A 17,406-nucleotide genomic window follows, 5' to 3' on the forward strand; every position below is an offset into this window, starting at 1 on the left:
GCTAATTTTAATTAGATTGATACCACCCCATCCATCATATTAAAACACTTCTGTGTATATAATATACGAGTTTTACTGAATCTACTTGTCATGTAACTAACTGATCCAGTAATTGGGCTCGAACCTACAAACCATAACACCACAATGGGCGCTTTGACCATTGACCTATAGATCATTATCATTATCATTATCATTACAGGGTGCTTTATTTAACAAACACTTGATGGGTGAAAGAAATATGTACCTATATATTTATCCTCAGGTGTAAAGGATTTCCTAAATCCTCTCGGCAACCTAATTATTTTCTTTTAATCCTTCCAGAGCCTATGAATATGTAAGTAAGAGCTTAACCATGTCTCGGTTTTGGACTAGGTCGCCAGTTTGATGGTATTTTAATGGTACGGATCAGGGATAATGCGCAAGGAATAACGGTAAAGTTTTCCCTGTTGGTCAATTTATTTGCTGATGTTACGTGAATATGGATTACTGGTTTAAAAGTATATACAACTATTAGCCGTGTTTTGTGTGGACTGGCCACATGACAGCCTCGAGGGGACAAAGAGAAACCAATGTGTTGACATGTCAATGGTTTGTTTTTCGGCAGTTATAACCAACCATCAATGACCAAGATTAAACGTAGTTCACCTCGGCTGCGTTCAGCCAGACCGAGCAGAAAAAAAACATTCGCTAGACTGGTTTATGCGCTGCACAGTAAAACCAAATGACCTCGTCGGGAACCAGTCAAATAGTTCGCGAACGTTAGCGAAACGTTTGCTGGCTGAACTTGGGATTGTTAAGTGGCTGTGAAAAATCTTGCCTGAAAATATTGTGTTATGTTTAACGACATCACCAGAGTACATTGATTTATTAATCATCAACTATTGGAAGTCAGACATTTGGGACGAAATATACGAAGGCAGTTTTTCTTAAAAGCAGGTATTTAAAGATGTTGTCCTGCGTTTGCTGGCATTGAAAAATGTTTCCTACTAAACCAAACTTTTAACGACTGTAGCACAGTCGGTAGAAGTGGGTGGGACGTAGCCCAGTGGTAAAGCGCTCGCTTGATGCGCGCTCGGTGTGGGATCGATCCCCGTCGGTGGGCACATTGGGCTATTTCTCGTTCCAGCCAGTGCACAACGACTGGTATATCAAAGGCCGTGATATGTGTTGTCCTGTCTCTGGGAATTGCTTCATTAGGAAAGATATAGCGGGTTTCTTCTCATGAGTCAGAATTACCAAATGATTGATTAATCAGTGTGCTCTATGTGTTAAACAAAACAAACTTCAGTCGGCAAAACACTCGCCTGAGGTTATTGCGTCGTATGATCGAACCACTTCAGTGGATTTATTATCGGGTTCTGTTTTCCCCGTCCTAGTCAGTGTCCCACTAGTGATATATCAAAGGCCGTGGTATGTGCTGTCCTGTCTGTGGGAAAAGTGTATATAAAATGTCCCTTGTTGCGGGTTTTCTTTAAGAGTTCGTGTAAAACAAATATTATAAAATGTTTGACATCCAGTAGCCGATGATTAATAAATCACTGAGTCGTTAAACAAAACGAGCTTTTTAAATACCAATAATGTGTAAGGTGAAATATACAAACATGAATATCGTCAGGATGGCCGAGCGGTCTAAGGCGCTGCGTTCAGGTCGCAGTCTGGTTCTCCAGGCGTGGGTTCGAATCCCACTTCTGACATTACTTTTTTGTTTTTGTGTTTTTTATACCCTACACCGTCGGTCGCATAAATATGATACGTTTAAACCTTGAATACTCTAAGGCAAATTAATGTTACAGTAAACAGTCAATCCTACAAGAAACTAATTTTATTATAACGGCTAACATTACATACTAAATAATATAGTTTGTTGATGAGGATAGCAGTCTGTATAATATCCAATCCTAATGTTTGTAAGTAGCCCAAACTGGATTTGATCTCCCTTTGATTTCGTACGTATGGAAAACACATATATATATATATATATATATATATATATATATACTATATACTATATATATTAGAAAATAAAATGAAGTTTAACCCAGTACAAACATTATGACGATCAAAAACACATTAATATACAGCCACCGATATTTTATGCAAACACAAAATGTATTTAACATGTAATTTTAGTCATTAAAATGTCTCAAGACTGTCAGAAGTGTAAAACATGTAATACTTAAGGTGTAAAACATGTAAAACCTAAGATGTAAATCATGTAAAACCTAAGATGTAAAACATGTAAAACCTAAGGTGTAAAACATGTAAAACCTAAGATGTAAAACATGTAAAACCTAAGGTGTAAAACATGTAAAACCTAAGATGTAAAACATGTAAAACCTAAGGTGTAAAACATGTAAAACCTAAGGTGTAAAACATGTAAAACCTAAGGTGTAAAACATGTAAAACCTAAAGTGTAAAACATGTAAAACCTAAGATGTAAAACATTTAAAACCTAAAGTGTAAAACATGTAAAACATGTAAAACCTAAGGTGCGTGTAACACAAACACAGGTTATGCAACTTTGGCTCTAACTTGGTAATTATGACATATAGTCGAAGGAAGGAAGAAAGGAAATGGTTTATTTAACGACGTACTCAATACATTTTATTTACGGTTATATGGCGTCGGACAATTGGTTAAGGACCACACAGATATTGAGGGAGGAAACCCTTCATGGGCTACTCTTTTCGATTAGCTTTTATATGCTCCATCCCATAACCAGGATAGCACATACCACGGCCTTTGATGTACCAGTCGTTGTGCACTGGCTGGAGCGAGAAATGGGCCCACAGACGGGGATATATCCCAAATCGACCGCGCATCAAACGAACGCTTTACCATTGGGCTACGTCTCGCCCTTTAGTCGAAGAGGCAACCGGCTACATTTTGTTTCATAACAGAAAGGTATCTTATATACATATATACACAAACTCATAGATGGGGGCGGGACGTAGCCCAGTGGTAAAGCGTTCGCTTGATGCGCGGTCGGTCTAGGATCGATCCCCGTCGGTGGGCCCATTGTGTTATTTCTCGCTCCAGCCAGTGCACCACGACTGGTACATCAAAGACCGTGGTATGTACTATCCTGTCTATGGGATGGTGCATATAAAAGATCCCTTGCTGTTAATCGAAAAGAGTGGCCCATGAAGTGACGACAGCGGGTTTCCTCTCTCAATATCTGTGTGGTCCTTAACCATATGTCTGACGCCATATAACCGTAAATAAAATGTTTTGAGTGCGTCGTTAAATAAAACATTTCTTTCTTAGACATAGCCAGAACAGCGCATACCACGACTTTTAATATATCAGCCATGGGGCACTGTTTGAAACGGGAAGAAAGACAATCTGAGAATGATGGTGGTTCAGTCCTATTATTATATGACCCAGAGACTTAGTGGAGAGGTGTACGGCCACTACACCGACTTCTCTCTCACTAACCCATTGTCCTAGACAGACTGATATGTGTGCCCAGGACAGCGGGCTTGAACCTTAATTGGATAGAAGTACTATAATAAGTACATGTATAAACAAACAAAACATTTGTTTTGTTTAACGACGCATCTAGAGCACATTGGATGTCTGCCATTTTGTAATTTCGATATATAGTCTTAGAGAGGAAACCCGGCTACAATTTCCATTAGTAGCTAAGGATCTTATATATGCACCATCCCATAGACAGGATGGTACATACCACGGTTTTTGATATATCAGTCGTGGTGCACTGGATATAATTCTGGTATGCTCCCTATACCTCCGTTACAAAGTAAGAGAGCACAACTCACTCACTGTTAAATATATTCAAGTGCCACTTTTTGGGGGTGGGGTGGGGTGAATTTCATGGTGGTTTGTGTATGTGTGTGGTTTGGGATTTTTGTTGGATTTGTTTTTTGGGGGGATTTCGGGGGTAGGTAGTTTTTTGTGGGCTCTTATGAATTGGTCCATCGTCATGTGCCTTCCCCCCACTTCGAGTCTACTCCCCCCCCCCCCCCCCCCCATTTATTTCCTAGATTCGAACCCACAGACAGATGAGGTATGTACCCAGGACAGTGTCATTGAACCTAAATGGTTAACTTAAAATGAATGTCGTTCAATTATGATTCTATATTTCTTCCTCTATTTTAAAAATATATATATATATATTGGGGGGGGGGGGGGGGGGATGTAGCCCAGTAGTAAAGCATTCGCTTGATGCGCGGTCGGTCTAGGATCGATTCCTGTCGGTGGGCCAACGACTGACATCAAAGACCGTGGCATGTGCCGTCCCGTCTGTGGAATGGTGCATAAAAAAGATTCGTTGCGCTTAATGGAAAAATGTAGCGGATTTTCTCTCCAAGACAAAGAGAGAAAAAATTAAACTGACTAACATGGGAGATAACTCTTGCAGTTTTAACCCGACTGACTGATGACGTGTTCGTCGAGCTGGAATCGCTTTACCTGTTGATTTACAGCCTGCGTTGGTATTGTGTGCAGGTGTTGTGAAGTGAATCAAACTGGCGTCTGGTCACGAAGTTTCGTTACCTCTCGCCACTCCCGATCGTCTCGTTCCTGCAATACGCATGAAGCTTAAAATTTCATTTTTTGCACATCTAAAGCCTGTTTTGATTGATGATTCAGTAATCATCGGCTGTTTAACCTTTCTGACACCCAATAGCTGATATGTAGTTTTGTGCTGGGGTGTCGTTAAACGTTCATTCATTCATGTATAGGCTGTTGGTTGTCAAGCATTTTCGAATTCTGACATACATTCTTAGAGAAAATCCAGCTACATTTGTGTTCCATTAGCAGCAAGATATCTTTTATATGCCCTTTCCCACAAACAGGACAGCACATACCACGTTTTATAAATGTATGTAAAAAAAAACATAGACGGAGAAAGGAAAAGGAAAAAAGAAAGAAATGTTTTATTTAACGACGCACTCAACACATTTTATTTACGATTATATGGCGTTAGACATATGGTTACGGACCACACAGATTTTGAGAGGAAACCCGTTGTCGCCACTATACGGGCTACTCTGAGAAAGGAAAAGGAATGTTTGTTTAATGACACTTTAGCTCATTGTAAACTACGGCCATTCCGTGTCTAATGCTATTCTACGACTACCAACTGCCACCACAAAATTTATCAACTTTCTGCTCTCACAACTTCTACCATTGTCCAGTTGCTAGTCTGAGTGCTGTTACAACTCGATTCTCGTCGTATTAGTTGTTAACCTGAGTCATAGATTTTAAATAAGGATAGGGATAAGAGGAAGAGAAAGTTGCGAGTGTTGTTGTTGTTGTTGTTGTTGTTGTTGTTGTTTTCTTCTTAATATGTAATATTTAAATATCCTCTTAAACATGTTGTAATGCATATAGTTCTAAAGACCATCCATACATACATTTGGTCTTGTTAATTTATCTATAGCAGTTCATTCATTTTGTTTTTTCACTTTCGCTAAAATTCAAAATTTATTCACTTATATATTGTTGTACATACACCACGCCTGGTAAATTATAGGCCGTGGTATATGCTATCCTGTCTGTGGGACGGGTATAAAAGACCCTTGCAACTAATGCGCGGGTTTCCTCTCTAAGACTATATATCAAAAGTATCAAATGTTTGGCATTCAATATCCGATGATTAATAAATCAACGTGTTCTAGTGGTGTCGTTAAACAAAACAAACTTGTAAATAATTATCAGCTTTAAATGCTTGTAAATATACGAAATAAAAATACCGACATGGCCTTATTTAGATAATAAAATAACCGGCCTCGGTGGCGCAGTGGTTAAGCCATCGGACTACAGGCTGGTAGGTACAGGGTTCGCAGTCCAACCGAGAGCCAGTTCTTGAGGGCGCAATGGGTAGGTGTAAGACCACTATACCCTCTTGTCTCTCTCACTAACCACTAATCAACTAACCCACTGTCCTGGACAGACAGCCCAGATAGCTGCGGTATGTGCCCAGGACAGCGTGCTTGAACCTCAAAAATAAGTTGAAATGAAATGGATAATAAAACCGATCAGTCGACAATATGTGTGTGCGACAATACAACACGAAACAGGTATTAACCATGAATATTAATTAACCATGAAATAAAAGCGGGGTGCAATTTATAATTCGCCCAGTGTGCGAAAGATCACATGATTGATTCACTATTGATCGTCTCCTCGCTAGAATCAGTAAGTTCTTTGGGAATTCTGGGTAAAAATAGAAAATAAACAAAAAACGAACACTAAAACAGCAGCTGATTATTTATATTTCGCCCACAAAATATTATCGGTGGGAAAATCAGGTACGTGTTCATGACTAACATCACGCGATTGACTGTTCGGTCACCCGCTAAATATTTCACAATTCAATTACTTCTTTCTGCTAGTAAATGAATGAAATTATTAAGTTGTAATTTTTTATGTGTATGTTGTTCAAGGCACAATCTTTACATTTCAAAATAAAAATTGGTATTAAAATTTGACTATTATGCAATTTTGATACAACCCTTTAACAAGGCATTATCCATAGTTCGCTATTGGTTCCTGTTGTCGGTGCGATTCGCATCTGTATTGTTAATTGTTATTAGCATGGCTGTCTGTGGAATTATTTTTCAAAAGGGTGGGACCATAAGATATGTTTGCGCATACTCATGTATAGGTATAGTCAGGCATATACTCTAAAAACAGTATCAGAATGACCATATGTTTGACGTCCAATAGCCGATGATAAGATTAAAAATCAATGTGCTCTAGTGGCGTCGTTAAATAAAACAAACTTTACTTTATGTAGGGATGTTGAAAGTAAGTGAATATTTGGGGTTGACTGATCGAAACAAATTGATGTTCTGAAATGCATTTTTCTGCATTCTACAAATAAAATTGATCATTACAAATGCTGATGAATGCAACACTTTGTAAATGCATTTTTATAATATATTACATACGCTGAACAACATAAGAACACCAAAGTCAGGTACCACATAGTTCGATCAAATACTTCAAATAATCACTTCCATTCAAAATGTCGTTCCAGTTACGGTCACAAATATATTATGAATAATAATAACAAAGAATCGAATTGCTGTCTTGGAATTTGTATTAAAACGTTTAGATGAACTCTTTTGTCAGCACGATTATGTCAGGGGTTTGGGGCATGCTCCTGCGAAACATTTTGAAAACGACATTCTAAAATGCAAATTTTCCGTTTTCTATAATTAATTAATTTTAAATGTTTAGTAAATACCAATATTTTAAACTTGTAAAGCTAACATATATATATGTATCCGCTTGTAAAATGTCAGGAGAGGTCTTAATATCGGCTATGCCTGTGGACCAATTAAATTTTTTTTAAATTAGGTCTATTTTTTTTTATTATTATTTTTTTTTTTTTTTTTTTTTTTTTTTTTTTAAATAATATTCTGTTATTCATATTCTTAAAGTTCAGTTAAGTGTACTCCATAATGATTTTGTTGGTGCGTACATTCCCCGTGTCGTTTAAGACGCACCACAGATATATAGCACAGCAGATTTTCGTTATTTTCCACGACCAGTTTTATACCCAGACTATCCCTTTAAATGACATTTTTGCAAACTTTCTACAGGTGTTAGTATTAACGCAACAGAAGAATTAGAGCCTGTACGTTATTGGGTCTTCTCAACGTGGAAGGCAAAAAATCACTGAAGCCGATTATTAACTACTCAGTGCGCAAGAATTTTGCTTCAATGATTTCTATCAAACCCGCGGACCAGTCAATCATCCTGCGAAGGAAAAGCCCCCATCTACCTGGCAGCCCATGCTTAGCCGAGAGAGAGAAAGTGTAAAAACGTTTGCTGTTTATTTAACGTTGGGGCACCGCCGCGGCTTATCTATCGAAACAGGCCCCATGTTTTTCTTGCTTAATGCGGCGCGTTTGAGAAGATATTTATCCATTCATCGGAATACGAAACTGTCGGCTAACTTGAAAGGGTTGACCGCAACCCTCCTTCTTGCTCGCGCCCCCGCCCCCACTTGGCAAGCAGGAGAAGAAAATAAGGGGAGAAAATCTATTATTAGACAACAATGAACCAATGAGGATTCTTGTGCCCGCCAGTTGAGTTGTGGTCTACATCAATTTGATATCGGAAGTTTTCGAGATTGAGAAACAGAGAGAGAGAAAGGGAGACAAGCGCACACTCGTGAGGATGCGAGAGTTCTTAATTTAGCGACAGACCTCTCGAATACTCTCGCGTGTGATGAACCATAACAATCTTTGACAGATCTTGAAGGACTGAGGAAACCACCGGACAACTATGGACTAGGGAAACTCCGGACAGCAATGTTTAATAATAACATGTGTGGAGAAAACCTTGGCGACTATTTCTTGAAAGTACTTTAACGGCGCAACAACCCTTATAAAGTTGTTCGTCTGCTGGTTTTAAAGTTGTTTTAGAAAAACAAATTTACCCCCTCTCTGTCTCTTTTATCTCGCCCCCCCGGGACGGATCGGATAGGGCGGGGCGTGGCGGACGGACCGGGCAGGGTTTCCTCCATGGATCGGAACTCCCAGGATGCGTAGTGTTGTGTTTGGAGCCCTGTTATACGTGTTGGCTGTTCTGCATTCGTCCAGCGTCCGTTCGGACGTGAGTAGCTTCAAGTCAAACTGTTCGACAGAAGTACCAAAGAATGTAAGTGTTTACTTTTATTATTATTATTATTATTATTATTATTATTATTATTATTATGAAAACTGTATATAGCTGGCTGCTTAAGTGGTTGTATATGTTTGTCTGTGTTCGAGACGGACTGATAGACAAACAAATACAGAACGGACGGGCGGACGGACGGACAGACATGTAGGCACACAGAGACGCAAACAGATAGACAGACAGGCAGGCAGACAGACAAATAAAGACGCAAACAGGCAGGCAGGCAAGACAGTGAGACAGACACAATGAAACAGAAACGCATACAAACATAGAAACTAATAAGACAACTTTGAAACTTTATTTCGGTACACTCAGGCCGTCAACCGACAGCATATGAGGAATTATTGTACAATAGTTATTTACAGTGACAAGATTATAACAGTTTTTAGTAGACTACATACAAACATAAATCAAAAATAACTATATTCACATTTAAAAAATTAAGACACGTGGTCAAAAGACGTTCAAATATAGCAGAGATATTTTTACATGTCTGTCAGTACTTTTAAAAGTATTGAATGATATTGAAGATGTTTATCTATGGTTTACTGAATCTAATTCTACATATATATATCGGACTAAAAGTTAGCAGTTGGATTATTTGTCTACTGACTGTCTTGTTCATGGAGGCAGATTTAATAGGATGCCGCATCTTAAATGTATTTTTGTTAGAAAAGCTGTATATTATTAAAACAAAAAGTAGCAAAGTAGGTAAAAAAAAGAACGCCACTTTTTTGTAATGATGGTGTATGGTTGGGAATGAGGGGTAGCAGATCCAAAAATTACGTACATTTATACCCAGTACTGCGATTCAAACCTAGTACACGTACCAACTATCCTTATATTAAAGTATTGCTGCCCTTCAGAGACCTGTTTGAAACAAAAATTCAAATCCAATCAATTTTATCATGGCCGTGTATCTAAAGTTTGTTTTGTTTAACGACTCCAATAGAGCATATTGATTTATTAATCATCGGCTATTAGTAATGTTTGACTCGTAATCTTAGAGGAAACTGGCTGCATGTTTTCCATTAGCAGCCAAAGTTCTTTTATATGCACTTTCCACGGCCTTTGATATACCAGTCGTGTTCCTCTAGTTGGGACGGGGGAAAACTCAGTCAGATAATAGGTACTCTGAGGTGGTTCGATCCTACGACGCAAGCACCCCGCGCGAGCGCTCTACCGACTGAGCTAGATCCCATTCCACCCCGTGTAACTAATTATGGTTTAGGCATTTCCCAATATGCTCCTCCTCTGACGTCACCAGGGGCGAGACGTAGCTCAGTGGTAAAGCGCCTTCTTGATGCGCGGTCTGTTTGAGATCGATCCTCGTCAGCTATTTCTCGCTCCAGCCAGTGCGCCACGACTGGTATATCAAAGGCCGTGGTCTGTGCTATCCTGTCTGTGGGATGGTGCATATAAAAGATCCCTAGTTGCTAATCGAAAATAGTAGCCCATGAAGTGGCGTCAGCGGGTTTCCTCTTTGAATATCTGTGTTGTCCTTAACCATATGTCTGACGCCATATAACCATAAATAAAATGTGTTGAGTGCGTCAATAAATAAAACATTTTCTTCCTTCCTGGCGTCGCCAGTGAATGCATGAATGAATTAATCGATCGGTGTTTATCGACACCCCAGCACAAAGTTACACATCGGCTATTGGGTGTCTTACATCGTCTTAGGAATTAAAAATCTCCTTGACTAATTGTCCAAACGTGAAACCTGTTTGTGGAGGACTTGTCTCGAGTTTGTCAGTCGACGATTTGGTGTGGACGAAATGTTTTGTGTTTTTTAAATATTGTTTTTAATAATAGGGAAGAGAAAAATTTATGATACAAATTATTTAAGTAATATAATTATATATTTTTTATTACTTTTATCTGACACCAAATTTTGATTGGGGTGAACCATACACAGATGTAATATAATATAAACATTATATAAACTAGCGTTAATGGTAGATTAATATTTTGAAAGTTTTGTTTATATATTTAGGGGGGGGGGGGGGGGGGGCGAGTTCTGCGATAAATCGTAGAGTCGTATCTAAGCAAACCTATTTAATGTTTTATTTGACGCTATCGGCGGATCTCCCTTCCCCCGTCAAGCCGGACTATAGAGGGAGTATATTATTATTAATCCCATGGCGCTGGTATCTAAACATAACATGTCCATGAGGTGTGATTGGCGAATCTGACAGAATCTGACAAATTCATATCAAAATGATAAAAATCATTGTCAGTGTGCGCAGTTATTAATATTTCATTGTTCCGATAGAAATATATATATAAAGAGAATATTAAATGGGTGTGTGCTCTGCTCATTTCTCAGCCAGGGTTTTATAAATGAAATGGATGGATGGATGGATCGATGGATGGATAGATGCATAGATGGATGGATGGATGGATGGATTGATGAAAGGATGTAAGGATGAATGAATTAATGAACGAACGAACGAACGAACGAACGATTGTTTAACGACACCTCAGTCCGAAATCTATCTTGGCTAGTGTGCGTCAAATAAAGGTAAACGACCTGATGCAAAGTCACATCAGTAAAGTAAAACATGACACCTACTTTGTCATGAAGGAAATGTTTTATTTAACGACGCACTCAACACATTTTATTTACGGTTATATGGTGTCGAACAAATGGTGACGGACCACACAAATATTGAGAGAGGAAACCCGCTGTCACCACTTCATGGGCTACTCTTTTCGATTAGCAGCAAGGGATCTTTTATATGCGCCATCCCACAAACAGGATAACACATACCACGGCCTTTGATATACCAGTCGCGGCGCACTGCGGAGCGAGAAATAGTCCAATGGGCCCACCGACAGGGATCGATCCCAGACCGACCGCGCACCAAGCGAACGCTTTACCACTGGGCTACGTCCCGCCCCTACTTTGTCATGATGTATTCAGTCAACAAACATTATTTGAGAAAGAATACCGCTATTAGTATTACCATTAAAATTAAATATGTTTTCTCATGTAGAATATTGATATTGATGATGTTTGCAGTAGCTCAAACTTTTTTTTATATTTTCTAATATAGGCTCTATAAATTTTTTTAATTCTTTTTAACTTATATACAATGAATATTCAAACACTCTATCCTGGGCACATATATTGGCCATCTGGATTGGCCGTGCTGGACAGTGAGTTGGCAATTAGAACATGTCAGTGGTTAGAGAGATAGAAGTTGAATTGTTAAAATTTACGCTGGGTGGGAACGAGTACCGGGGTAGCAAAATCCAGTTTGAGCTAAGTACTACAAACATTAGCACAACCAGAAGTACACTGAAAAGAAAGGAACCTTTTTTTTTAAATGTATTTATTATGTAATTTTAATCTTTAAGGAGTATATTAGTCAAAAGCATGACAGAAAGCTCGGGATAGTCTATTTAAGTAAAGTATCAGATAAGGCCACACTTTAAAAAAAAAATGCCGGCTTACCATCCAAGTCTCTCTTTAAAATGTGGACGGGGATATAAAAAAAAAAAAAAAAAAAAAAAAAAAAAAAAACTTTTTTTTAAACGCAAAAAAGAGCGTATTTCCAGTAACGTGACGGAAACAAATTCTGTAGGAAGAAGTTTGTTTTTGTTTAACGACACCACTAGAGCACATTGGTTTATTAATCATCGGCTATTGGATGTCAAACACGTGGTAATTTCGATTCAGTAATAGAGAAGAAACCCGCTACATTTGTTCTAATGCAGCAAGGGATCTTTTATATGCACTTTCCCACAGACAGGATAACACATAGCACGGCCTTTGATATGCCAGTCGTAGTGCACTGGCTGGAACGAGAAATAGCTCAATAGGCCCACCGACAGGGATCGATCCCAAAACGACCGTTCATCAAGCGAGCGCTTTTCCACTGGGCTACGTCCCGCCCCAAATTTGGTAGTGTAGAAAACACATTTTCACTTCACTGCAAACATTCCTACAGATATGTACTCTTTTCCTTTACATATCGGTCCTGTTTTCTGGGTAAGATCGTGTTGGCGGAAACACACACAATATATATATATATATATATATATATATATATATATATATATATATATATATATATATATATATATATTCATCACATTAAAAATACCGCACAACGAACGTCATATAATTTATATTTCAAGAACAAAATTGTGGTCAATAAAAAATTAAATAATAATAAATAAACCGGAAGCGGCCTCTTAACCTAGGTCGTGGTTGAGGGGGGGGGGGGGGGGGGGAGGTCATGCGGAGATGATAATCTAAGATCCTCGTAAATTATCGCAAAGAAAGGAATGCAAGATTGAGTATATGTTTATGAAAAACTCAAGGTAATAAATATAATAAGTAAAATGTGTCTGTACGCTGTGGCGAATCAATCCCATGACCCACTGCATGTCGTACGACCACTCTTTAACACTAATCTAGATCTCGTTTGCATTAAACCTCGGATACTAAATTAAATTTCCTTTTGAAATAACAGTTAGATGTGTTGCCATGTCGTAAATTACCTAGGTTATAGTCGGCACTACATTCGTTGTTCGTCTGAACTTGAACTAAAAAATATATATCTACTAGTTACATAAAATGATTCGAGATAAGTTGCTCCTATACTCTGTTACTCATCTTGAGCTTATCGGTTGCTTTGGTGCAATGGGTTTAAATAGGAAATTCGAAAAATAGATCGGGATATCTTCCCATCGACATAAAAAAGCGAATGTGCGGATTATCTTCTCTTGGGCAAGGTAGTAAATATTCCTTTTAATTGAAGACGTGTAACTTGATAGGATTCAACGCGTATTTCTTTTCACATCTAAAGGCGAGCTCCTGAAAGCAAATATCGGGGTGTAGTGTGTATGGGATACTGCCAGAAAATACAGTATGAGTACGGTCGGTTTGCAAACCGGTTTGAGTTTTATCAATACAGCTCCACCTCAACCCCAAAAAACGTTTTCGACCCTGGGTAGCACCAGACCCATATATTTTTATTATATATTAGGATCTGGGTTTTTTTATTTGTGCCTTTTATTAAAATCAAACGGTTGTTAGCCTCATGTTTAACATAAAAAAGAAAGAAAGATTTTATTTAACGACGCACTGAACACATTTTATTGTCGCCACTTCATTGGTTACTCTTTTCGATTAGCAGCAATGGATTTTTTTTACATGCACTATCCCACAGACAGGATAACACATACCACGGCCTTTGAAATACCAGTTGTGATGCACTGGCTGGAACGAGAAATAGCCCAATGAGCCCATCGACGGGGATCGATCCCAGACCGACCGCTTTACCACTGAGCTACGTCCCGCCTCTCGACCCTGGGTAGCACCAGGCCCATATATTTGTAACACATTTTATATTAGGATCTGTGATTTTTATTTGTCCCTTTTATTAAAATCATTTCAAACGGTTGTTAGCCTCATGTTTAACATAAGGTAATGTAACAAACCTTTTGGGGCGGGATTTAGCTGTCGGTTGAGTGCTTGCTTGAGGTGCTATGCGTCGCAGGATCGAACCACCTCGGTGAATCCATTCAACTGAGGCTTTTTTTTCTCGTTTCAACTAGTGCACCATAACCGGTCAACGGTCGTGGTATGTGCTTCCCCGTCTGTGGGTAAGTGCATATAATATAACAGATCCCTTGCTACATTGAGAAAGAGAAAAATGTTGCGGGTTTCCTGATTATCGGTTGCTTTGGTGCAATGAGTTTACGTGTCAGAATTACCGAATGTTTGACATCCAATAGCCGATGATTAATTAATCAATGTGCTCAAGCGATGTTGTTAAACAAAAATTAACTTTAATAAATAAAAAATATATTGATGCAAAGGAAAGAACAAAAAAGTATAATTACACCTTCAGCAGAACACTAAACTATTTTGTTTCTAGCAAACGGTTATTTCGCCACTGTGTCTACAGTATAAGGAAGGAAACCCGCTTCCAGCACATAGACTATCAAACAGTAGAATTTCTTTCTAATATATATATACTTCCTTCAGATAGGTAGAACGATCACCTGAGGTGTTAGGGTCGAACGATCGAACCTCCTCGGTAGGGCTATTCTCTTGTTTTTACCCCGTTCCAACCAATGCCCTCAGACCTGGTATATCAAAACATGTGGTATGTCGTGTCCTATTCGTGGAGAAAGAGTATATATAAGATTCCTTGTTGCTAATGGAAAAATCCCTCTCCTTCTCTCTCTCTCTCTCTCTCTCTCTCTCTCTCTCTCTCTCTCTCTCTCTCTCTCTCTCTCTCTCTCTCTCTCTCTCTGTCGTTATTTTCATTCATACTCTCATGCTCTTTCAGTCCTGATGTCAGTTTTTTTTCCTTGCTCTTGTTTGTTCTTCTGCGTCTTGAGTCAACGACACCAGTTTTGTGAACAATGCCACACCGCGGGGACTCATATCCTCTGCACTTGAACGTTTTCGTGTGTAAAGCTCGGCTGCTAAATAAACTGTCGAAACTTAACAGTTTGCTCATATATGATGATGGTCATATAATTTACTTTCGTTCTTACACCACGGTTCGAGCGCTGTGGTATGAATGGACAATAGGGATGTCTATTCGGGACAGAGGTTAATGGGGATATCAAAAAGGGCACCAACCGGGCTGCCGGTTTTCGGTAATATTGATCATATAAATTCATAGTACGCTATGGAAATTAAGGCGCATTCAGCGCTGTGAAGGTGGTGCACGTCACAAGAACCCCCTGTCCCTCTGATTCTGCTACTGAACTGTGAACCTGTCTTGGTCAGACAGCCCCGATAGGTGAGGTGCGTACACAGGACAGGGTGTTTTTGTTTACGTTTAATAAAAATACACTGAGATCACTAAGTGCGAGAGTGGAAACCTGCTTCCATCAAGTCAGTTCTTTTGGGGTTGTTTATTTGTTGTTGGTGGGTTTTGGGGTGGGGGTTTTTGTGGAGTGGGTGGGGTTGGGGTTCTTTTTTGCATCATAACTGGCTGTCTGGTCCGTGGGAAAGTGTTTATCAAAGATCCCTTTACTGCTATTAGAAACAAAAATACCAGGTTTCTTCAGAGAGAGAGAGAGAGAGAGAGAGAGAGAGAGAGAGAGAGAGAGAGAGAGAGTGAGTGAGAGTGAGAGTCGGAAATACCAATGGTTCGACATCCAGTAGTCATTGATAAATAAATAAAACGGTTAGGCGGCGCTGGGTTTATTTTCAAACTTTCCCTCGCTATGCAATTAGACCGACGGCCTAAACACCCACTATGTACTTTCGAGAGCGTGTTTCAACCTTTGTTGCATAAGCACGAAAATAAACCGAAAAGGAAGGATGAAATGCGTTATAGGTAAACAACATGCATGGTCACACACCCAAGACGTGTTCAGGAGCCCGAGTGATAGCGGTCGCTTGCTAAGCTTTCCTTCTCTTTTTCTTTTCTTTCTTTCTTTTTTTTCTTTTTTGTTTTTTTGTTTTGCTCCAAATGTTAAATCAATGTGGTATGATAGAAGACGATGGTACGAGTTAAGTTGTTCGCGAGCGCTCTTCTTCATGAACGCGCTCCTGGGTTCCATCCCATACAGTCACGTGCTATGTAGTCATGGTAAATTAGCGACTGTCCGTATTTAACAAGTCGGCAGGTGGAACTCAGTCACGCCACATTTAGATGACACATTTGTCATAAATATAACACGTTCGTAACAGACATCACGTGACTAGTGGCACGTCCGTCACACAACACGTCCTTCCTGTTGCAGTACTAGTAGAATGGAATGTAGATGTGATCAGCTGTAAAGCGGCGGTCGAGGAGCGATAGGTTGTAGGATCTGAACCCCATAGGGTTTCACCTGGTTTAGTCCATGATTTGGTCAATGCTCCTGTACTGTTATTTTATCAAATGTTGTATTTATGGTCATTTGTCTATGGGAAAGACTATATAAAATGTTATCCTGTGTAACATGGGATTTTTTTTTTTATCCCATTTAATATATTTGACATTTAATTGTCGTTTTCCCGTCCCAACCAGTGCCACAAAGTGTATCAAAAGTCGTGGTATATGCTGTCTTGTATGTGAGGAAAATGAATAAAAATAATATCCTTTGCTGGTTTTGAGGAAAATGTAGTAGGTTTTCTCTGAGACTGTATGTCAGACTTGTGGAATGTTTGACATCCAATAACTGATCAATACGGATAGTTACTGATCTAGTGGTGACAAAACAAGCGTCGACTTCAAATGGTGATTTGTCTGGGAAAGAGCGCATAAAATAATAACCTATAATAAGACGAAATATACTTCTCAACGTTTGCTAGGGGTATTTGGAAAACACATACATGTCAAATAAAGCAACTGCGTGTATTGTGTTCGATGGTTGACATCGTAGTCATGCATTACTATGGTGATGAATGGATCATCCAAGCTGCACAGACTCATTGATCACATGTTGCACAAATTTAAGATGTGCACAAATTAGCATGACACATTTTGGTATATCCCTAGCGATTAGTATTTCTTTTCTTCTTCTTTTTTTCATTTATTACCAGACATCTCTGATATAACTGCCACTGATGAAACTATGTGTTTGGATGTCGTTATAAACTAGCTATTCCACCGGTGGTTGATAACAGGGTGCTGGGGTGGCGTTAAGCATTCCTTTCCTTTTCCACCGCTAGTTAAGCAATATTCTCGGGTGTCTCCTGCAAATATTCATTTTACGTTAATCATTCATATATCCGCTGTCGTCTAACGACCTGGGTGTACTGAATAACGTTTCAAATAT

General features: G+C 39.0%; 1 protein-coding gene and 1 non-coding gene across 2 annotated transcripts in view; both read left to right on the forward strand.

Annotated features, from left to right (window-relative positions):
- Positions 1-1,610: 1,610 nt before the first annotated feature.
- Positions 1,611-1,694, forward strand: Trnal-cag. The gene has a single exon. It is a non-coding gene; the product is annotated as a tRNA-Leu (tRNA).
- A 5,258-nt stretch (positions 1,695-6,952) lies between these two features.
- Positions 6,953-17,406, forward strand: part of LOC121374088 (metalloprotease TIKI1-like) — an 89,447-nt gene continuing 78,993 nt past the window's right edge. Inside the window, exon 1 of the mRNA XM_041501007.1 lies at positions 6,953-8,640. Coding sequence (XP_041356941.1) covers positions 8,524-8,640 — 117 coding nt within the window. The 5' untranslated portion in view covers positions 6,953-8,523. The remainder of the gene's footprint in view (positions 8,641-17,406) is intronic.

Source organism: Gigantopelta aegis, chromosome 6, assembly GCF_016097555.1.
Source record: "Gigantopelta aegis isolate Gae_Host chromosome 6, Gae_host_genome, whole genome shotgun sequence".
In the NCBI taxonomy this organism is placed as follows: Eukaryota; Metazoa; Mollusca; class Gastropoda; order Neomphalida; family Peltospiridae; genus Gigantopelta; species Gigantopelta aegis.